The following is a 24,859-nucleotide window of genomic DNA, read 5'->3' on the forward strand; positions in this document are numbered from 1 at the left end:
TCGTTCCGAGGTGCAAACATAGACTCGGACCACTACCTTGTTGCAGCAAAGGTACGTACCAGATTAAACGTAGCAAACAAAGTGCGAACAGACACAACACGGAAGTTGAACATCGGTAAGCTGCAATCACAACAGATAGCCATAGCATATTCTTCTCAACTGGCCCAACTGCTTAATCAAAGCACTCCTCGTCTCGATAACATATCAGGACAATGACAAAACATTGGCCACTCCATGCAAACAGCCGCAAAATCAGTACTTGGATACAAGAAACCTCCACCAAGGAATCCATGGTATGACCAGGGGTGTCGTGCTGCTACCGAAGAGAAAAATGCGGCATATAGGGCTACTTTACAATCAGTAGCAACGCGTAGCGCCCAGAGAGGTATCGGGAGAAAAGGAGAGAGGAGAAACATCTTTTCCGCAGAAAAAAGAGAGATATGGAAAAGCGGGAGTGTAAAAAAATCGAGATGTACAGGAGACAGAACGAAGTCCGAAAATTCTACCAAAGAGTGAAGCATAAAACTGATGGCTTTGGTACAGGAATATCCTCCTGTAGAGATCAACAAGGTAATTTGGTAACTGATACAGATAGTGCACTCAGGATATGGAAAGAACATTTTTCAAAACTGTTGGTATCAGATAGCAGTGAAGACGGCAAAGATACCACAGTCCCAATCCCAGAAGATGGTATTGAATGTATACCGCCCAGCCAAGATGAGGTAAAGACAGCAATAAATCGGCTGAAGAATAATAAGGCAGCAGGAGCCGATGGCTTACCAGCCGAGCTGTTCAAAACCGGAGGTGACGGGCTGATAAGGTGTATTCATCAGCTAGTTAGCACCATCTGGCAGGAAGAACGAGTACCCGACGATTGGAACCTGAGTATCCTGTGCCCCGTCCACAAGAAGGGAGATAAGACTGTATGCTCTAACTATAGGGGCATAAGTCTACTGCTATTGCCTACAAGATCGTGTCAGGGATATTGTGCGAACGACTAAAGCCTATGGTCAACGAGATAATTGGACCATACCAATGCGGCTTTAGAACTGGCAAGTCCACCATTGACCAGATATTTACCCTGCGGCAAATCCTGGAGAAGACCCAAGAGATGCAGATCGACATCTACCACCTTTTTGTCGATTATAAAGCAGCCTTCGACAGCCCGCTGCGTTCAAAGGTATTCCAAGCCATGTCCGAATTTGGTATCCCCGCAAAGCTCATCCGTCTTTGCAAAATGACTTTAACTGACACGAGGTCCTCAGTTAAAATTGGAAAGAACCTCTCCGAAGAGTTTGGTACCAAAAGAGGTTTCAGACAAGGAGACAGCCTTTCGTGTGATCTCTTCAACATCCTGCTAGAAAAGGTTATACGAGAGGCAAACGTCAAAAGAAGTGGCACAATCTACACCAATAGTCACATGTTACTTGCTTATGCTGATGATATAGACATCATGGGCCGATCAGTAAAAGAAGTAACTGATACCGTTATGAAGGTCGAAGGAGATTCTGCTAAAGTGGGTCTGGCGGTAAACGGTGAGAAGACCAAGTTGATGGTGTCGAAGCGCAATGCGTCCATTGAGCTCGGACCGAATGTGGAAGTTGGTTCCTATAATATTGAGGTAGTAAAAGACTTCGTCTACCTCGGCACCTCCGTAAACACAACAAACGACATCAGTTGTGAAATAAAAAGAAGATTTGTATTGGCCAACAGATGCTACTTTGGTTTAAGTAAGCAGTTTAAAAACAAAGCCACATCTCGTCAAACAAAAATAACGCTCTACAAAACACTGATACTACCCGTGCTGATGTATGGCTCCGAAGCCTGGGTACTTGCGCAAGCAGACAAGCCAGTGCTTGGTGTGTTTGAGACAAAAATTCTTCGAAAGATCTACGGACCAATCTTCGTTGACGGTGAATATCGACGTAGCATGAACCACGAGCTGTATCTGCTATACAACGACATCAATATAGTTAAACGTGTCGAGATGTAGCGATTGCGTTGGCTAGGCCATATCATAAGAATGAGCGAAGATGAACCCGCTAAAAATGCGTATAAGTACGGACCGCTTGGCGGTGCACCCAGAATTGGCATGCCAAGGAATAGATGGCGCAAACAAGTGGATGAAGAGATGAAAAGGCGCGGTATTCCAGAGTGCGAAGCAACAAATAGAGAGAATTGGAGATCTTTTCTTAGTTCGGCCTATGGAACAAATGTTCTGTAATGGGCCAACTAAGTAAGTAAGGCCACAGCAACCTACTGAAATGGCTGAAAATTGGTATTTAATCTTTGTTGTGAAGGTAAACGCTTTTCTGACTGAAATTTGTCGGTATAGGTCTTCGTTTCGATACAGACCCCACAGTACGGTACCTACCGATTTTCGTAATTCTGAAGGTTTTGACGTCAATATCCCATCGAAAGACTGAAATTTGTTATTCACCCCCAGTTTATGTATTTCGAAACGAAAATGTGTGCGCATGAAAGACACCCAAACTTTAGTTTTTGAAATATTATTTCATTTGCTTTTCCTTCAAAACTAAAAACAAATTTGAAATACACACTCAAATTTGGTAGTTTTTCTTCCGCATTCGTTTTCTTATCGACATACATAAACAGGCCCTTAGTCTTCCATGCGGTTATAAAATATTCCAGGAGATTTTCGGTGATTTCGGTATTTTGAAGATTTTATCGAAATATCGGAAATTTGGTATTTAGTCTTCTTTGAGTCTAAAAACTTTTCGCCAGAAATTTGTAAGTATAGATCAACGTTTTGATATAGCCCCCATGGAACGGTACCAACCGAATTTCGGTATTTTGAAGGTTAGCCCTCGAACAGACACTTACCCCAATTTAAAGAAAAATGTTGAACATTTGTGTGGGTGGTACCCCAAGGAGTGGACCGATAGGACCAACTTTTGAACATAAACAAAGATTGTACAAAGTATTTCGAAATCCAAACCGTAGGGTTTTTTCACCTTTCGGGTCATTTTCTCAAGAGGTATGGAATTGCCACTCAAAAACTTGTACCATTGTCTTACCGAACTTACTAAAATTTGGTATTTAGTCTTCTTCATAAACAAAAAAAAACTAATTGTTCCATTTTACTTCAATACAACTCATGGTGGAGGGTATAACAAGTTCGGCCTGGCCGAACATAACGCCGTTCTTATTTGTTTTAATTTCTTTATGTTGTTGGGAAAATTACTACAAACCAATTTACTGCAAATGAATTTGACATGTTATATTGAAACTGATGAAATGAAACTGAAACTATTCAATATGCCTTGATTTAGAGCTATGGCTTGGAATTTTGTTCTACGGAAATGTGAAATGAAAAATATTTCATTAATGTTCAATTGAAAATATTTTTCCGTTTTGCTTCAATTTTTTTCATGGAACAATAATTGAGCACCTGAAACCATTGTTCAAAATGAAAAATGAAAAAAATAACTTTTTATTTCCCATTTCCATGGAACAAAAGTCTCTAGTCCAGTCTCTATTAATTATCTTGAACTCACCTGGTTTCATGTAAATATATTGGGACGAAGCAAATGGTATGTATTCGATCATTACAAACATATCGGCAACTGCCAGCCACTTTAGAATTTTATTGATGGGTGCTTTGGCCATATCTTTTTTCGTTAAGACCATTATGTTCAATAGATTGGCTATTGTTCCAAACAGGCAAATCTGCAAAAGAAAAAAAAAATGTAACACAAAAATAAAATGATAGATTGTTTGATTTCTGGGGAAAAGCATTTTATTTGTTATGCTTTTCACATACTTTGTTTTTTTTTTTTTTTTTGTACAAATAACTTTATTCATGTTTTCACATGTCGGTCCATTAGCATTTACATACACATGTATTTATTATTCATACCTATGTATGTCAGTAACTTTAAATGCAAAAAAATATTTTCTTTTCTGGTATTCAAACATATGATAAATATTTTTATTCATAAATATTTTTGTATGTAATTTATATTGAATATAAATTAAATATTGTGTATTGTTATCTTAAAATATGTAAAAAAAGTTGCAACAAATTGAATACTCTACCAGCTAAATTAATTTTTTTATGGCAGGCATGCCGTTTTGTTCTGATTGGAAAAAAAAATAAATTTAAATGTTTTCGGAGGAATTCCTTACTTCCCAAGATATGCGCATTTGAAGTTCCTTGTTTATAACTTAGCAATTTTTGAATGGATAATGATAATCTGGATACCATCGTAAAGCTTGCGGAATACACTATCATATACGATACAATGTATCTTTAAATAAACGGCCTTTGGCCGAAATCTGTTTGCTTTTTGTCGATATTTTATACACTTTTTTGAACATTTTTCGAAATTATTAAAGGGAAAAAGTTGGTTTTTCGTTTTATAACGACGGGATTTCTCCCCGTGGGCTAGAATAGCTCGCCGGGGTCCAGCGGTTCGTACAGAAATTTATTTCGAATTTGTGTGAGAGAGAAAGAGCAGTATGTTTTGTTGTTCTCTTAATCAAATTTTATTCACTGACTAAAGGATTTTATATAATAAGTTCACTGATTGATTGTTCATCTAAGAATATGAAGTGTTACAAGGAGTCTAATGGTCCGCCGTCCACAAGTTATTAGATGGGCTCACTGGATTCGGGATACGAGACCTGGATAAGTACTCGTGGTAGTGCAATGGGGAAGCCGGGGGGTTGATTTAACAGAGACCTGGATAAGTACTCTTGGTGGTGGAATGGGGAAGCCGGGGGTTGATTTAGCAGAGACCTGGATAAGTACTCTACGGTTCTCCGGGGATTCTGGGTTGGCTCTTTCGGGAACCTAATGGGATGTCGCTACAAGGATGTCCGGCAGGATACTCCAGGATGTCGGCAGGATACTCAAGGTTGTCGGCAGGATACCCAAGGATGTCGGCAGGATACTCAAGGATGTCGGCAGGATATTCCAGGATGCCCAAGGACTTTCCTGGAGATTCTAGTACTTACCGAGGTCGATGTTGCTGCTTCGCTGGTCTGTTGCTGACTGTCCCCGTTCTAAGTTAGGTCGCCCTTTTATAGTGAGAGCCGGCCACGTGTTCTGTGGTGGATTAACGGGACCTTGTTTAGCACTCCACCAAGTGTTTGTAATGGAGCAACAGGAACTTGTTTACCAAATTTGAACATCCCAACAACACAGCCAGTGATCATCACCACATGGTAGTGATGACTGCTGCCTCGTTGTTTTTGGGCGATAGCGGCGGATCTCTCTCTCTCTCTCTTTATCTGTAATGTGGCCTCAGAATACAAAAGTCGCTCACATAGGTCAAGATTAAGTTACTTTATACAACAGAAAAACAATTCAATATGGAAACTTCAGTGGGTGTGGGCAAAAATGAACCCAGGTGATTTTTGGTCGTCACAGTTTGTTATCAAACATTTTCGGCGATTTTTGTTGATTTTTCTTAATTTTTCGTAAATGTTGCTATTTTTGGTTGATTTTTTGTGAAAAATCTTGGAAATTCTTGTTGGATTTGGAAAGAAATTTGATCTTTTCGCAAGAATTTAAACTTTTTTCGATTATTTGAGTTCGATTATTTCGCTTTTATCGTTTTTTGTCGCATTTTCTGCTTGAAAAGCTTAGGTTTTTATTTTTTCGTAAATTTTGAAGTTTTCGTGTGATTTTAAAGAAAATCTTTGCAAAATGCCTTTTACTCCTCTCAATGATTTTACTCGTGTTTCGGATAATTTGGTAAAATTTTGTGCCAAAATTAAAGACGCGAAGGAAGAAGATTTAGATTTCTTTATTTTAGAAGTGAAAAGTACCGAGTTGGTACAAGGTGGAAAGTTCCTTTATCTGTAATATCTGAAATCGGCTGAGGATACAACTGCGGAAGACATTGGTGTTGTCGATGGTAAATACGCAGTTGTTTATGAACTTTTTATGGAATGTCAGGCAATAATAAATAAATATTTGAACAAATTTCGGCGGTCTCGAAAATCGTCCTTGAGCTCTTACAGCAGTTCAGTGGTTTCGTTAAATCAGGATCCTTCCGATATTCCTAAGGATGGACAGGGTTCGTCTGCCACTCCAAGGGAAGCCACGAGAAACGATCCCGGTTTAAATAACACGAATTCGTCTACCCACACTGTTCAGGCTTCTAGCTCCCTAATATCAGGTATTGGGAATTCTAGGGATAGCTCGAATTTTGCTATTGACCCGCCAAATTTAGACATTGTCCATAACACTATACAACAATGAAAATGCAAACAACTTCTAATATAAATTTTTTGAAAGTACATATTAAGACTACAAAAACCCTAGTAGGGTTTTGTCCTGTCAGATCCAGTTCGGATTTTATGGCCTCATCTAAACCGGGCTAAAACTACAGTTTTTTGCATTTATCGGGCCTTTATCTCAGAAACGAACAGGAATTTGGCCTTGCTGTCTTTGGCAATTTTGCAGCCCTCATCTAGTAAAACTTATCTTTTGAACAGACCACATAAGAAAAACTCCATCTAGGACATCAAAATCGATAAAATATAGAAAATTTTACATAATTTCTGAATTTCTGGTCAGTATCAGCTAAACTATTGGGAGTTGAACCAAGTAACCTGTCACAAATATCTTCAAAATTTTGTTTTCAACAATTCTTCAGAACATTCTGAACTCTAAAATGCTTACTTCATGTTGTTTCAGCGGTATTTTGCATCATATCTTTTAGAACAAGTATTTCAAACACAGTTTACTTACTTACTTACTTAGTTGGCCCATTACAGAACATTTGTTCCATAGACCGAACTAAGAAAAGATCTCCATTCCTCTCTGTTTTTCGCTTGACTTTTTGGAATACCGCGCCTTTCCATTTCTACATCCACTTGTGTGCTCCATCGAAGCTTAGGCCTGCCGATTCTGCGTGCACCGCCATGTGGCATGTATTCATACGCCTTTTTAGCGGGTTCATCATCGCTCATTCTCATGATATGGCCTAGCCAACGCAATCGTTGCATCTCGATACGTTTAACTATATGCATGTCTTTGTATAGCTTATATAGCTCGTGGTTCATACGACGTCGATATTCACCGTCAACGCAAATCGGCCCGTAGATCTTTCGAAGAATTTTCCTCTCAAACACACCAAACACTGCCTTATCTGCTTGCGCAAGTACCCATGCTTCGGAGCCATACATTAGCACGGGTAGTATCAGCGTTTTGTATAGTGTTATTTTTGTTTGACGAGATGTGGCTTTGTTTTTAAATTGCTTACTTAATCCATAGTAGCATCTGTTGGCCAATACAATTCTTCTTCTTATTTCACAACTGATGTTGTTTGTTGTGTTTATGGCAGTGCCGAGGTAGACGAAGTCTTTAACTACCTCAAAATTGTAGGTACCAACTTCTACGGTTGGTCCGAGCTCTATGGACGCTTTGCGCGTCGACACCATCAATTTGGTCTTTTCGCCGTTTACCGCCAGACCCACTTTCGCAGATTCTGCTTCGACCTTCCTAAAGGTATCAGTTACTTCCTTTACTGATCGTCCCATGATGTCTATGTCATCAGCATAGGCAAGTAACATGTGGCTATTGGTGTAGATTGTGCCATTTCTTTTGACATTTGCATCTCGTATTACCTTTTCCAGCAAAATGTTGAATAGGTCACACGAAAGGCTGTCTCCTTGTCTGAAACCTCTTTTGGTACAAAATTCTTCGGAGAGGTTCTTTCCAATTTTAACTGAGGACCTAGTATCAGTTAGAGTCATCTTACAAAGCCGGATGAGCTTTGCGGGAATACCAAATTCAGACATTGCATGGAATACCTTTGATCGGAGGGGACTGTCGAATGCTGCTTTATAATCGACAAAAAGATGAAATGTGTCGATCTGCATCTCTTGGGTCTTCTCTAGGATTTGCCGCAGGGTAAATATTTGGTCAATGGTGGACTTGCCAGGTCTAAAGCCACATTGGTATGGTCCAATTATCTCGTTGACCATAGGCTTTATTCGTTCGCACAGTATCCCTGACACTATCTTATAGGCAATAGGGAGTAGACTTATGCCCCTATAGTTGGAGCATACAGTCTTATCTCCTTTTTTGTGGACGGGACATAGGATGCTCAGGTTCCAATCGTCGGGTACGCGTTCTTCCTGCCAGATGGTGCTAACTAGCTGATGCATACACCTTATCAGCGCGTCGCCTCCGGTTTTAAACAGCTCGGCTGGTAAGCCATCGGCTCCTGCTGCTTTATTATTCTTCAGCCGGTTGATTGCTGTTTTTACCTCATCTTGACCGGGTGGTATACATTCTATACCATCTTCTGGGATTGGATCTGCGGTATCATCGTCTTCGCCACTATTGGGTACCAGCAGATTGGAGAAATGTTCCTTCCATATCCTGAGCACGCTATCTGTATCTGTTACCAGATTACCTTGCTGGTCTCTACAGGAGGATGTGCCTGTACCAAAGCCATCTGTTTGATGTTTCACTCTTTGGTAGAATTTTCGGACTTCATTCTGGCTCCTGTACATCTCGATTTTTTCACACTCCCGCTTTTCCATTTCTCTCTTTTTCTTGCGGAAAAGACGTTTCTCTTCTCTCCTTTTCTCCCGATATCTCTCTCGTGCGCTACGCGTAGCTACTGATTGTAAAGTAGCTCTATATGCCGCATTTTTATCTTCGGTAGCAGCACGACACTTCTGGTCATACCATGAATTCCTTTGTGGAGGTCTCTGGTATCCAAGTATGGATTTTGCGGCTGTTTGCATGGAGTGGGCAATATTTTGCCATTGTGTTGTTATGTTATCGGGACAAGGAGTGCTCGCGTTAAGCAATTGGGCGAGTTGAGTGGAAGCATATTCTGTTGTGTTTGCAGCCTATCGATGTCCAACTTCCGCGTTGTGTCTGTTCGTGCTTTATTTGCAACGTTTAGACGGGTACGTACCTTTGCTGCAACAAGATAGTGGTCCGAATCAATGTTTGCGCCTCGGAACGATCGTACATCCAACACGCTGGATGAATGTCTTCCATCTATCACAACATGATCAATTTGATTACTTGTTCTTTGATCTGGGGACAGCCAGGTGCCCTTATGAATATCGAGATGATTAAATCTGGTACTGCTAACTACCATGTTTTTTGCAGCTGCAAAGTCTATCAGCCTCATACCATTGTCAGATGTTTCACTGTGGAGACTGAATTTCCCGACTGTTGGGCCAAAGATATTCTCCTTTCCAATTTTGGCATTAAAATCGCCTAGAATGATTTTAATGTCATGGGCAGGGCAACGGTCATATGTTTCTTCTAAGCGCTCGTAAAATATATCTTTGGTCTGTTCGTCCTTTTCTTCAGTGGGAGCATGAGCGCAAATAAAGCTGATGTTGAAGAATTTAGCTTTTATTCGAATTGCAGCAAGTCTTTCATTCACTGGGGTGAAGCTGGATACCAGATGTTTTAGTCTCCGACTAACTACGAATCCGCAACCAAACTCATGCTTTACGTCATGGCAGCTATAATACAGTGCGTCACCTTTAGGTGTTGTTGTGACGCCTTTCCCAATCCATCGTATTTCCTGTATGGCAGTAATATCGGCCTTGTACTTTTCAAGTACGTCTGCCAATGCGAAGACTGCACCTTCTCTATAAAGAGTGCGAACATTCCAGGTGCAGATTCGCAGATCATGGTCCTTAAAACGTTTGCGGGGTTCGTCAACTTTAGAGGGGTTTGTTTTTCTTTTCTTTCGTTTTTTCATAGTAGGCTGTTTTTTCTAGGGGAGGGTTACTAACCCGACGCCCAAACCCAAGTTTTTAACGTTCTTATGGGTGACACAGTTTACAGTTTACACCAACAGTTTATTCTCGCATTTCGGATTTCACTACATTATTGACATTTTTATTAAATCGTAGTTGAAAAATGTTCTAAAAACAACGGCATAGAGGCATTTTACAACAATGACATGTTCTGAAGAGTTGTGTATTACATTCCAGAAGAAAATATGCAGAAAAAATTAACGGTTTTGGAGATACGGTGCGAAATGTATAAAAATTGTGGAATTTTTGCATATATTTTGAAATTTGAGGCAATAAACGTAGTTTTTCGACTTCATTATTTCTCCAAATATTTTATTCTTGTCCTTATCTACAAATTTGCTTCAGAGGTCTTAAGAAGATTCGCATTGGTTTTGAGATATAGCCCCGAATTTCTTTAAAAACTCAATATTTAACCATGTTTAGATGGGGCCATAAAATCCGATCTGGATCTGACACAACAAAACCCAACCAGGGTTTCTTGTCGTTTGGGTCTGTACTTTCAAAAAATCTTCAGTTCGAATTGTTTGCACAAGATCACCTTAAAAATGTTGCACAGTGTAATTTAGCTTTGCCTCCATGCGATATTCCCGTTTTCGAAGGTGATTTTCTCTCGTGGCCTACTTTTAGAGACTTGTTTAGCACGGTTTATATTAAAAATTCTAGATTGTCTGATATTGAGCGTCTTTGTCATTTGATGCAAAAAACTAGTGGGGAAGCTCGTGAAATTGTTTCTAAATTCCCATTGACTCGCCGTAGCTTCAGTCTAGCATGGAATGCTTTGAAATCGACTTATGACAATCCTCGTTTGTTAATTCATAGTCAGTTCAAAGTATTATTTTCGCTTCCGGTACTTGAAATCGAGACGTGTTCGGGTCTCAAACAAATCCAGCGTGGTATTAATGGTTGTTTGTCTGCAATGTCCATTTACGACGTTAGTACGGAAAATTGGGATCCGTTCTTAGTTTTTATTTGTCTTCAAAGGCTCCCAAAATTAATGCAAACTTTGTGGGAGCAAAGTGTTAAAGACAAATCTTCTATTTCGTTGTGGAAAGATCTTGATAGTTTTCTAACTGAGCGAATTCAGACACTCATGTGTCTTCACGATATGAGGGGAAATGATCAGGCTAAAAAGTCTAACGTGAATAAACTTCACTCGTACATGATTAATACGAATTCTTCTTGTTCTCCACAAGTATCGCAGAAAAATGATTGCATTCTTTGTCCTCAGCACTTCCACTTGCTTTTTGAATGTCCTCGATTCAAAAATATGTCTGTCTCGGCTAGGTTTTCCACTGGGAAACGTCGTAGATTGTGTGTGAATTGTTTGCGTACGGGGCATGAAGTAAAAAATTGCAGTAGTCATCGTCGGTGTTCGAAATGTAATCGAAGTCATCACACCTTGTTACATCGCAGCGACTCGTCTCCAAATAGTTCGATCTCAAGTGTTTCGTCGGTCAGCAGGAACAACTCTACTCCTTCCCCTCCACCCGTCGATCTTTCTCGTCCTTCCAACCCTCCTTCTCTCGAAACTTCTCGTCCCTCCACATCCTTGGCATCTGTAGCTCGTCAGGTCTTTCATACCTCACAGAATAAGTCGGTTCTGTTGGGAACAGCGCTGTTCAACATAAGGTATGGTGGAATTTCCTATCCAGCTAGGGCTTTAATAGACCCCGCCTCTGAATCCTCTTTTCTAACAGAGCGATTGCAAAATAGGTTGAAACTTCCCGTATGTTCAACAAATGCGGTTATTTCTGGTGTGAATTGTGCAATTTCGGCAAATTCACAAAAAGTTTGTCCCATAAAAATTGGAAGCCCTTGTGATCCGTCGGTGTTATTAGAAACTCGTGCTTTGGTATTGCCGTCAATTTCTGCTAACTTGCCATCGTTTACTGTTTCATCTGATTTCAGAGCTCAAATGCCAAGTATTCGTCTGGCAGATGCATTTGTTCGATTCACGTCCTGTGGATCTGTTGTTGGGTGCAGACTTGTATCCAAAAATCTTGTTAGATGGTTGTTAGTCAATTTTGGCGGGAACTCTGCTCGCCCAAAATTCTGTTTTCGGATGGCTTGTCACTGGACCGATTCCTTTGTCGGAAAATCGAAATTAGCTGTGGATTTTCTCTTCGACTAGATTCGTGGCGAATGGACAGTTCGGATTGGTCTATTCGAGATCTGGCTCCGCTTGGTTCTGAAATTGACATTTTTCGTATTATTCGTGCTATTTTAAAAATATGCTTCAAAAGTTTTCGTCACTCATGGAAGCACTTCGTGGTTTGGCTAATTCACAACTGTGGTTTTTTCGTCGCAGAGTTAAGCGAGGTTCGAAATGGGTTAGTTATTACTCCCCAAAAAATTCATTTAGCAGACGAATATAAATGTCTAATGGTTAAAAATAGGTGCGCATTTATCACTCATCCTGTATCTGTCGTAATTGACGAACCGTTATCGCTTGTGAATCGGTTCCGTAATGTTCAAGGTCGAGTACATTTATATTCGTGTACCGGATGTTAGTACGGTAAGCGCGTTGTGAAGCGGCTCATTTGTACTCTTTTGAACTCGGAGTAACATATTAATTTTCTCGTAGTAAAATGCACATTTCCTCTGAATCCGTCACTGCGGGTACTACTAGAAAATGGAGATCTACCGAAATCCGTTACTGCGGATTAAAAAAAAAGTTGACATCTGAATCCGTAACTGCGGGTTCTTCGTTATTGACTTCGAACGCAAATTTCGTACCTTCCAGGTCGGAATCCATAACTGTGGATTCCAATACGACCTTGGCGTCTTCGGGCAATTCACACCATGTTCGTATGGTAGGAAGAGAGCGTACGTCCGTTACTGCGGACGACTCGTACACGCCTCATAAATATTGCTATCGGTTATGTCGGAACCAATTGAATAAAATTCGAATTTGCTCACAACACACTGCACCACCTACTCTATTATTACTTACTATTTTACATCTTTATCGGTATGTGTTACAACATAATGTTGCAAGGTCGGCGCCAATGTTTAAGTAAGAATTAATATATTTCAGTTTAATTTGCATTGTTTGGAAATGCGCGCTTTTCGCTTTACATTCACTGTGTTCGATTTGCATACTCTTTAGAAAACGGCCTACTCCTTTTTTGTTGCAACAGTTATCTGTCATCTAGGAGTTTTCTAATGAGTGTTGTTTTTGCGCCTACGCGACCTTTCGGCATTATTATTGACACTTTGTTTTCGATCGCCATCCGTAACACAGGTAATCTGTTCTCCATACTTTTCCCTTCAGTTTAATTATATTTATTATTTACTCAATAAAGCTTCTGCTTTTTATTATTTGAAAACTAAAACGTTCGTGTTTTATTTCTTATCTTTTTCGGAACGCTATTTCGGCGCCTTTACAATCTCTTCAACCACTTGTTTGCGCCATCTATTCTTTGGCCTGTCAATTCTGCGTGCACCGCCATGTGGCTCGAATTTATACGCCTTTTTAGCGGGTTCATCATCGCTCATTCTTATTATATGGCCTAGCCGACGCAATCGCTGCATCTCGATATGTTTAACTATATTGATGTCGTTGTATAGCAGATACAGCTCGTGGTTCATACGACGTCGATATTCATCGTCAACGCAGATTGGTCCGTAGATCATTGCACGTCGACACTATCAGCGTGGTCTTCTCGCCGTTTACCGCCAGACCCACTTTAGCAGATTCTCCTTCGACCTTCATAAAGGTATCGGTTACTTCTTTTACTGATCGTCCCATGATGTCTATATCATCAGCATAAGCAAGTAACATGTGGCTATTTGTGTAAATTGTGTCGTTTGCCTCTCGTATAACCTTTTCTAGCAGGATGTTGAAAAGATCACACGAAAGGCTGTCCCCTTGCCTGAAACCTCTTTTTGTACAAAACTCTTCAGAGAGGTTCTTTCCTATTTGAACTGAAGATCTTGTGTCAGTTAGAGTCATTTTACAAAGCCGAATGAGCTTTGCGGGGATACCAAATTCAGACATGGCTTGGAATACCTTTGAACGTAGCGGGCTGTCGAAGGCTGCTTTATAATCGACAAAAAGGCGGTAGGTGTCGATCTACATCTCTTGGGTCTTCTCCAGGATTTGTCGCAGGGTAAATATTTGGTCAATGGTGGACTTGCCAGGTCTAAAGCCGCATTGGTATGGTCCAATTATTTCGTTGACCATGGGCTTTAGTCGTTCGCACAAAATCCCTGACACTATCTTGTAGGCGATAGGGAGAAGACTTATGCCCCTATAGTTGGAGCATAAGGTCTTATCTCCATTCTTATGGACGGGACACAGGATGCTCAGGTTCCAATCGTCGGGTACTCATTCTTCCTGCCAGATGGTGCTAACTAGCTGATGTCTACACCTTATCAGCGTGTCGCCTCCGGTTTTAAACAGCTCGGCTGGTAGGCCATCAGCTCCTGCTGCCTTATTATTCTTCAGCCGGTTTATTGCTGTCTTTACCTCATTTTGGCCGGGTGGTATACATTCAATACCATCTTCTGGGATTGGATCGTCGACTTCGCCACTATTGGATACCAACAGTTTGGAAAAATGTCCATATCCATATCCTTAGCACACTATCTGTATCAGTTACCAGATTACCTTCCTGTGGCTCAATTCTGTTTCTATGAAAATGTGAAATGAAAGCTTTTATAAAGGAAAAAAACTGTCAAATGAAAAAAATTATAAAAGAAATATTTTTCGTTTCAAATTTTCATAGAACATGAATCCGACCCCTGGTCTCTACAGGAGGATGTACCAGTTCCAAAGCCTTCAGTTTGATGTTTCACTCGTTGGTAGAGTTTTCGGACTTCATTCTGTCTCCTGTACATCTCGATTTGTTCACACTCCCGCTTTTCCATCTCTCTCTTTTTCCTGCGGAAAAGACGTTTCTCCTCTCTCCTTTTCTCCCGATACCTCCCTCGTACGCTGCGCGTTGCTACTGATTGTAAAGTAGCCCTATATACCGCATTTTTCTCTTCGGTAGCAGCACGACACTCCTGGTCATACCATGGATTCCTTGGTGGATGTCTCTGGTATCCAAGTACTGATTTTGCGGCTGTTTGCATGAAGTGGGCAATGTTTTGCCATTGTCCTGATATGTTATCGGGACGAGGAGTGCTTTCATTAAGCAGTTGGGCCAGTTGAGTGGAATATGCTGTGGCTAACTGTTGTGATTGCAGCTTACCGATGTCCAACTTCCGTGTTGTGTTTGTTCGCACTTTGTTTGCTACGTTTAACCGGACGCGTACCTTTGCTGCAACAAGGTAGTGGTCCGAGTCTATGTTTGTACATCCAACACGTTTGATGAATGTCTTCCATCTATCATAACGTGATCAATTTGATTTCTTGTTCTTTGATCTGGCGACAGCCAGGTGCCCTTATGAATATCTAGATGCTTAAATCTGGTACTGCTAACTACCATGTTTCTTGCAGCTGCAAAGTCTATCAGCCTCATACCATTGTCAGATGTTTCACTGTGGAGACTGAATTTCCCGACTGTTGGGCCAAAGATATTCTCCTTTCCAATTTTGGCATTAAAATCGCCTAGTATAATTTTAATGTCATGGGCAGGGCAACGATCATAAGTTTATTCTAAGCGCTCGTAAAATATATCTTTGGTCTGTTCGTCCTTTCCTTCAGTGGGAGCATGAGCGCAAATAAAGCTGATGTTGAAGAATTTAGCTTTTATTCGAATTGCAGCAAGTCTTTCATTCACTGGGGTGAAGCTGGATACCAGATGTTTTAGTCTCCGACTAACTACGAATCCGCAACCAAACTCATACTTTGTGTCATGGCAGCTATTATACAGTGCGTCAACTTTAGGTGTTGTTGTGAGGCCTTTCCCGTTCCATCGTATTTCCTGTATGACAGTAATGTCGGCCTTGTATTTTTCAAGTACATCTGCCAATGCGTAAACTGCACCTTCTCTATAAAGAGTGCGAACATTTCAGGTGCAGATTTGCAGATCATGGTCCTTAATACGTTTGCGGGGTTCGTCAACTTTAGAGGGGTTTTTTTTCTTTCTTTCGTTTTTTCATAGTAGGCTGTTTTTTTCTAGGGGAGGGTTACTAACCCGATGCCCAAACCCAATTTTTTAACATTCCTATGGGTTAACGCGCGGCACATGTTAGCTCATTACCTTCAAGGGGTGTTAAAGGCAGTTCCCCAGGTGACACCACGGAGAGGTCAGTGTCCACTTGAAATGAAAGAGAGACCAAGATAAATCCTGGGCTTTGCCATGTTAAAGCCGGTCAGGACCGTTCCTTGGTATCTTTCATCCTCTACGTCACCCTACGTTTGAACAAAATATTACGAAAGCCAAAATTTGGACCAAATCGGTTAATTCGTTCAAAAGTTATTGTGCACTCCAGTCAGCCAGACAGACGGACGGAAGGGCATTGCTAAATCGACTCCAAATTGTCTGAAATGGATTTCGTCCAAACATACTTGAGGTCTAAAACAATTATTTCGATGAGGCACATTTTGTCCGTATGAAAGTGTATATACATACCACCGTAAGCGCATAAATACTGATGGTATAAAAAAGGGCCACAAAATTCTGAAAATCCCCGGAATACATAATTTTTGGGGAAAGCATTTTGGTTGTATATGTAGCAGGTGTTCGATCTGAAATTTTCAATTCACAGAGGCTAACCCTCAGTCGGGGCGATTTGACAAAATGACCCAAAGGTATTTTCGTTGTCCATGAACTCCAACACGATATAATGTTTACATCAGAATGCTTGAATATTTTTCTGGTCAACTTTTGTAGCACAGTGTTATTGTCGACATTTTCCAAAAAATGTGCACTGTATCAAGGCCAAAACTACATGAAGCAGCGATATACTAGGGAGTTCTTAATTATTGTTTCGGCTACATTTTGTGCCTTAGTATTGGATCGAAAATCTCAATGGTTTGGCGGCTGTTATATGCCAAAATATCAAAAAAAAAAAAAAACGATAAAAATCTTCCCGTCATGTCGGAAGGCTTGAGTGCGATTTCTATATAATATAATTGTTCCACAAACATCCCAGATGGGACAAGGGAGACTTCACTCATATCAATGAGGGCACCCCGATTCATATTAGCTCAATGATATGGGACCTACAGCTTATCGCCGAGTCCGAACGGCGTGTCTTAAGACACCACTTGTAGAGAAGTTTTACATGGCTGAAATACTCAGGAAATGTCGCCAACATTACTGAGGGGTATTTTTGCCGCCGTTGAAAATTGTTTGATGTTGCTTGGCCGGGGATTTCTATAACCTGCCCAAAATAGCATTAAAACATTGCCAGCAAGCACTGCAAAATACTCGTACGAAGGAGATTGTGGCAACACCTAACCAAACAAAGACATATATCACAATACAATTAATGCGCATTACCTCAGTTTCATTTTATATTTTTTCCTCCTTCGAGCTATAAGCTCAGCAAGAGCTTTTGTTTACCTTCTACGAAAGAATTATTAATGCTTTAATATTATCAGGAGATTGTGATAGGAAAATCACAAACCCTGCCATAGGTAGGCACTATGGCATTTTGGCATTACCCCTCAATGGGACAAAAAAGCACAAGCGGTAACTGCAGCCATGACAACCATATAATCTGCAATATGGATTCGTTGAAAGCTATCTGCATTGTGCATTGTTATCAACAGAAGTTCTGCTTAAGCAGAACATATGTTTTGTCAGATAATACGAGATGTATGGATGGTTCTTAAAAAAAACGAAATCCTCAAGATGTATTGTTTTAATGGGAATCAACATTATCCGCATATATGGATGTATGCAGTAATGTATGAGTTGAAAGGAAAATGAAATTAAATTTAAAGGGAATTTATTTTAATGCATTTGGAAAACGAGATCCAGAATCATGTCAATAAAGTATTATAAAGTAGCAAGCATCCTGTCAAAAGAGAAATCAATTTCTAAGAATTGTACAATATCAAAAAATGTCAAGAGCCATTTGACATTTCCATTGTTTGATGTACGACCATCACGGTGCGCATGAACCAACTTTAAATTGAAGGTGCTTACACCTGGGAAGTTTTTGAGGATTCTGAAACTACAATGTTCATAGATGAGAAAAATAAAAAAAAAACAAAAAAAAAAATAGCTTTTTAAATAAATCGCTATCAAAATTCACGTTTTCACGATTTTGCTTGGAAACCGCAAGTTCTATTGAAATGGGATTAGAGCAAATAGCTGTGAAAATTCTCTACAAGATTGACCTTTATGATATTTTCGTAGGTTTTACCAGTTGTGAGATATAGAAGTTCAAATTGGACAATGCACCGAATGTATCGCCTCCGATGTCATGTACGGTGCGCCTTAACTAACTTTAAATGAAAACCGCTTACACCTGAGAAGCTTTTGCAGATTCTGAAAGAACAATGTTCATAGATGGACGAATCCAAAAACAAGAAAACATCGCTTTTTAATTAAATTGGGTTTTCAGGATTTTGCATGGAAACCTCAAGCCCTAATCGAAATGGGACTAAAGACAATTTTGTAGATAATTTTCACTGCTGGACTTGGGATTTCCAAACAAAATCCTGAAGACCTAAAACCCTAGAAATGTGACCTTTGGCCACGATCTATTTAAAAAATCCCTTCAGGGATTTTTATACCCTCAGCATTTATGCTAACGAGGTTATATACACTTTCATACGGGCAAAATGCGCCTTATCGAAATAATGGTTTTAGACCCCAAGTATGTTTGGACGAAATCCGTTTCAGACGTCCATCTGTTTGTCTGTCTGGCTGGCTGGAGCGCATGATAACGGGTGAACCGATTTCGTCCAAACTTTGCCTTCGTCATATTTTGTCCAAACATAGTTTAAGGTTGAAGATGAGCTATATCGGTCCACTCCTTCAGGTACCTACCTCACCACAAAAGTTCGAAAATGTTCGGAAAATTTGTACGCACGATAACTTTTGAAGGGAGTAACCGATTCGATCGATACTTTCCACATCGTGAAATTACTAACAGACGTAGATGAGGTTCCAATATGAACTCTATCGGTCCACTCATTCGGGTACCTCCCACACACAATTTCAGAAAAGTTCTGTTTATGACCTCCCCTCGAATCACTTTGATTTTTGTTGTAGCAACTTTTATTAGCAACTTGTATTACGAGGGTACAAGTTTTATCAGGGGCAAGTCCATACTTCCTGAGAAAATAGCATGAACGTTTCCAAAAACTCTATGACACCATGTGTAGTGGTTGGAGCGCAAGATAACTCTCGAACGAATCTGCCGATTCGATCCAAAATTTGTCCTCCGTAATATTTTGTTTGTTTAAGTTCAAAGATAAGCCATATCGGTCCACTCCTTCATGTACCTCCCCACAAAAGCTCAAAAATTTTCGGAAAAAATGTATTCTAGAGAGTGACCGATTTGTTCCATAGTTTACGCATCCTAATATATCTACCAGATATAGATCAGGGTCGAATATGGACTATATTTGTCCACTCTTTCGGGTGCCCCCACACAAAATTTCGGATAAGTTCAATTTAAGACCTTTGATTTTTGTTGAAGCAACTTGCTGCATTCGCTGCCTCAATTACGACGGTAAAAGTTTTTTTCAGGAGCAAGTCCATACTTCTTGAGAAAAGAGACCGAAAGGTGTAAAAACCCCCGATGGCACCATATGTAGTGGCCGCAGACCACGATAACTCTCGAACTGATCAACCGATTTGGTCCAAAATTTGGCCTTCGTCATATTTTGTCCAAACCTGTCCACAACTTCCGATACTTCCCCCCAATATTTAAAAATTGTCACTAAAATGGCATGTACGATATCCCTTGAACGGGTCAACCAATTTGGTTCATACTTTGGATGTCCAAAATTTTGTCCAAATTTAGTTTAACTTCTAAAATGACCCAGTCCAAAAGTTATACGATGACCCACTGAAATTAACACCGTAACACTTTTGAACTTTAATCCTAATCAACATTTTGTCGGCAATCTCTAATGTCCAATAAGGGCCACAAAATTCTTAAGGACCCTAAATACATTTGATCTGTCCGTAGATGAAAGTTTCAATTCACATTGGCTGAGGGTATATCTTTGTCGGCAAAGCCGACTGATACTTTTTTACTTGTTTGGATTTTGTTTTTCTCATCTATGAACATTGTAGTTTCAGAATCTGCAAAAACTTCCCAGGTCTAAGGGTTGATCTACATTTCTTGGATGTTTTTCAGAATTTGCCGCAAGGTAAGTATCTGATCAATGGCGGATTTGACAGGTATAATGCCTCATTGGTATGACCCTCTTATTTCGTTGACCATAGGCTTTAGTTGTTCACACAATGTCCTACCAAACACTACCTGATATGCAATAGAGAGCAGACTTATGCCCCTATAGTTTGAGCACAAAGTCTTCTCTCCTTTCTTGTGGACTTCCGTTCACATGCTCACGTTGCAATTAACGGTTAAGCATTCTTTCTGCCAGGCGCCTTATTATTCTAAAGCCGGTTTATTGCCGTCTATACCTCAACTTGACCGGGCGGTATACATTCAATATCATCTTCTCGCATTGGATCTGTGGTATCTTGGTCGTCTTCGTTAGTATTGGCTACCAACAGTTTGGAAAAGTGATATTTCCAGATCCCCGAGCCCACTATCTCCATCAACTACAAAATTACCATGCTAGTATCTACAGGAGGATGTTCCTGTACCAAAGCCATCTGTTTGATATTTCACTCTTTTGTTAAATTTTCGGACTTCATTGTGGCTCCTGTACAGCTCGATTTTTCACAGTACCGCTTTTCCGTTTCTCTATTTTTTCCTTCAGAAATGACGTTGCTCCTCTCTCCTCTTATCCTCCGTGCTACGCGTTGCTACTATTGTAGAGTAAGCCGGATTTTTCTCTTCGGTAGCAGAATGACACTCCTGGTCATACCATGGTTTCCTTGGTGGAGGTCTTTGGTATCCAAGTATGGATTTTGCGGATGACTAGTCATCGCGAAGAGAAGTTCTTTCGTTAAGCCACTGGGCAAGTTGAGTGGAATATGATGTGGCTATCTATTGGAAATCGCAACTTATGTTTGTGTATTGTAATCCAGGTCTAGGAATGTGGCTGCTTGGATTGGCTGTTGTTGTTGTAACAACGCAAATATGTTCGGTTGTGTATTATTTCAGTTATCAAGTTCTGGTTCCTCTGTATCCAGACTCAAATATTCAGAAACTTGGACTGGTTGAGTTCATAAAGGCTGAGGAGATACGTGATTGGGGTTAGCTGGGCAGCTAAAGCAAGCAGCGGTTCGTGCCGAGCATGTGTTGGGTATATGGCATCAATTTGGGCCCGATACGAATTGAGGCATCTGCATCGTCCGGATCTTAACTGGGATAAAACCATTCGTGGTTGCCTTCTCACCCTGTGTTCTTTTGCTGCGACGGATGGGGGGGGGGGGGTTATCCTCAAGTACGGCATTCACACTGTATCTATTTGTACTGTTTGCGCGATCCAAGGCTGCCTCATAGGCTCGTATGTCTAGAAGTTGTCGTTTATACCCTTGAAATTCTCTCTCTAGATCACGAAGATCTCTCCTGACGTGCCAGGGTGGAGGAAACCTGTCCATTAAATCGAGAAAGGAATGCTCTCTGCGATAAGACCCAAATCCTGTTGTGTTGGTGCACCGGTAAAACCTTCGCCTCCTCATGAATATGGTCCACTGGTGTCATGAGAAGATACCCTGTTTCAGTCCTCAGGGCGGCATTCTGACAGGTTTTAATATTCTTTCACTGTGTAGCGCTAACATGTGTATACCACACACCGGCCTATTGTTTTGTAAGAGGTTAACAAGGTTTCTTTGTCAGTGCTAGTGCTGCAGGCCAGCGACTTGAGGACCTTGTTCCTTCATCTGATCTTATGTGGCTTGCGCGGTCGACTTTAACATGCTATCGAAAGTTACACCCAAAATGTTGAGGTAGTGAGTCAGTAAACTATCACTGGGAGACTCATTTCTGCCGTCCAAGTGTTGAACAGTTTGGCAATTATGTGTTTATGTTCGATTGGTTGTATTTGATGTATTGTACGGACATGTACCGCATGCTGGCTAGATGTTTTGCACGGTGTCATCAATACTTGCCCATAAGAAATCTCAACGGCTGCAGCATCCCGAACTCTCGAATCGGTCCATAATTCGGCTATCGTAATTTTTTGTTCAAACTTATTTTAATTTCGAATATGGGTCATATCGGTCCACTCCTTCGGGTACCTCCCCCACAAAACTTCGAAAATGTTCGGAAAAATTGTGCGCACGATAACTCTTGAAGTGAGTAACCGATTTGGTTCAAACTTTGCACGTAGGGAAACTTCTACCAGTCATAGTTGAGGTTCGAATATGGTCACTCTATCGGTCCACTCCTTCGGGTACTTCCCACCCAAAACTTTCGGATAAGTGCAATTTTAGGCCTGCTCACGAATCGCTTTGATTCCTTTTTGTTTGTATTCGCTGCCCCCATTACGACGGTTAAAGTTTTTTCAGGGGCAAGTCCATACTTCTTAATAAAAAGCTGTTAAAACCCATATGTAGCGCATGATACTTTCGAACGGATCAACCGATTAGTTCCGAAATTTGAACTTCGTAATATTTTGAGCAAGCTTAGTTAAAGTTCGAAGATGGGTCATATCGGTCCACACCTTCGGGTACCTCCCCCACAAAAGTTCAAAACTTTTCGCTATAATGGTGTGCACGATAACTCTCGATGGCAGTGACAAGTTTGGTACATGCCTTGCACATCGTAATATTTCTGCCAGACATTAGGTTAAAATATGGACTACCTACATTGGTCCACTACTTCGGGTACCTTTCACACAAATTTTCGGAAAAGTGCAGTTTAAGAGCTACTCACAAATCGGTTTGATTTTTGATGTAGCAAATTGAATTCGGTGCCCCCATCACGACGGTACACGTTTTTTCGAGAGCTAGTCCATACTTCATGAGAAAATGACCCGAAAGGTGTAAACAAACCCCTGTGGTGCAATTAGTAGTGGCTGGAGTACACGATAACTCTCGAATGCATCAGCCGATAGGTCCAAAATTTGACCTTCGTAATAGTTTGCCCAATTGTAGTTTAACTTCAAAAATGGTCCATATAGGTCTTCTCCTTAGGGTTCCTACCCCACAAAAATTCAACATTTTTATTCAAGTACAGTTCAGGATCTGACGAAGATCCTTTGGAAAGTTATACCGATGCTGCTCCTTGTGGTCCCGTTTACAGCGACATACTGGTCCAAAACCTCTAAGTTATACGGTGACCAACTGAAATGACTCCTAAAATAAGATCCACTTCCAAAATGGAGTGTGCCGATCCGAAAAGGGCCACCATATCTGAAACCCCCTAATACATAATTATTGAGGCAAAGAATTTTGGTTGATTTGCCTGTATTCGATTCTATATCGTCCATAGATGAAGGTTTGAACTCGCACAATCTGAGGGTATATTCTCTGTCGGCAAAGACGACTGATACTTTTTCACTTGTTGTTTTTTATACCCTCAGCCTTTAGGCCAGAGAGATTATTTACACTTTGATACGACCAAAAATAGGCCTCATCGAAATAAAGGTTTTAGACCCCAAGTATGTTTGGACGAAATTCGTTTCAGAAAATTTGGAGTCGAATTAGCCATGTCCGTCCGTCTGGCTGGTGCGCACGATAACTCTCGCAAGGATAAACTGATTCAAACCAAATTTTGGGTATGGTAATATTTTGTCTAAAGTTAGTTTATGTTGGAAGATGGGTCATATCGGTCCACTCCTCTGGGTACCTCCCCCACAAAAGTTCAAAAATTGTCTGTAAAATGGTGTAAGCGATAACTGTCGAAGGGAGCAATCGATTTGGTCCAAACTTTGCACATCGTATTATTTCTTCAGATATAGATCGGGTTCGAATATGGGCTATATCGGTCCACTCCTTCGGGAACCTCCCAAACAAAATTCGGATAAAGTGAAATTTAACAGCTCCTGTCGGATCGTTTTGAATTTTTTTTCAGTAGGCCATTGTTGGCCAGCAGAGAAATAGGGACATTAAATCCTATGCACGCGTGCGTAGGCATTTGCGTTACTTGCGCTTAAGCAGCTTGTGTCGGTATAGTTTGTGTGTAAAATGTGGTGGTGGTTGTGTGTTCTGCTGCTGAATTGTGTAAGCGGCAAGCGCTTGGCCATAAGGGGTTTAGGCTTTATTCGAGTGAAGAAGGTACATTTCAATACCAATTTGTATGTTTGTTCTACAAATTGGATTTGCAAACTGTTTCTGAGAAACCTGCAATGTATGTAGGTAGATCTTCAGCTTGCATCAATTTAAGTGGTAATCTCTGTATACGTTGACATAATATCCATGCACTACTTTGTTCCCAAGAAAAAAATGTTTGCTGTGACACACACACACAGAGATATTTTACCAATTATCAAGAATATACCTGTGGTTTCGACATAGAAAAGGAATAAGGGCAATTTACAAGTTATGACAACATTAAAACCGCATTGGACAATTTTGATACAGAACAGTCTCCAATTAGCACAGTAATACATTTAGGCAAGATTTGAAAACTATGCACATGTGGTATTCAATTCTTGTGAAATGATATGAAAATTAAAAATTTTGTTAAAGAAATAAATGTCAAAGGAAATTAAATACGAAGGAAAATATTTTTCAATTGCAATTGTTTGTAAAGCAAGAACGCAACCCCCTTTCACCTGCTTAAATATTCAATAAGACACTGCTTAAATATTCAATACTTAGTGGAGAATGGAAATAAGTGTGTGTAATATACATTTATGTCTTAATTAGTTTCTATGAAAGTGATTTCTTTCGAAAGTTCAAAATGAGATTTTAATTATACTCTACACCACACTGTCGTAAGGGGTATTATGTATTTGTGCATTTGTATGTAACATACAAAAGGAAACGAGATAGACCCATAGTTCCTTCTAGGCATATAGTCGATTTATGCATGTCCGTCCATCCGTCCGTTCGCAACGTACAAGTCTCACCTATCGCCCGATTCAGCTGAAAATTGGGGAATATCATTTTCTTACCAATAGGAAGGACGCTATTGCTTTTGG

The 24,859-nt window shown here is 40.4% G+C and overlaps 2 protein-coding genes across 10 annotated transcripts in view; one reads left to right on the plus strand and one right to left on the minus strand.

Moving 5' to 3' along the window:
* Window positions 1–24,859, plus strand: part of LOC141405572 (uncharacterized) — a 396,796-nt gene that overhangs the window by 311,324 nt on the left and 60,613 nt on the right. The gene's annotated exons all lie outside the window — the stretch shown is intronic.
* The window catches only part of LOC141405569 (G-protein coupled receptor dmsr-1), a 344,854-nt gene that overhangs the window by 35,552 nt on the left and 284,443 nt on the right, over window positions 1–24,859 (minus strand). For all 8 annotated transcript variants that reach the window (XM_073990079.1, XM_073990076.1, XM_073990078.1 and 5 more), the window contains one exon: window positions 3,519–3,690. In XM_073990079.1, coding sequence (XP_073846180.1) covers window positions 3,519–3,690 — 172 coding nt within the window. The remainder of the gene's footprint in view (window positions 1–3,518; window positions 3,691–24,859) is intronic.

The sequence above is a fragment of the Musca autumnalis genome, unplaced genomic scaffold (assembly GCF_047663935.1).
Source record: "Musca autumnalis isolate F117 unplaced genomic scaffold, ASM4766393v1 scaffold_5, whole genome shotgun sequence".
Classification (NCBI taxonomy): Eukaryota; Metazoa; Arthropoda; class Insecta; order Diptera; family Muscidae; genus Musca; species Musca autumnalis.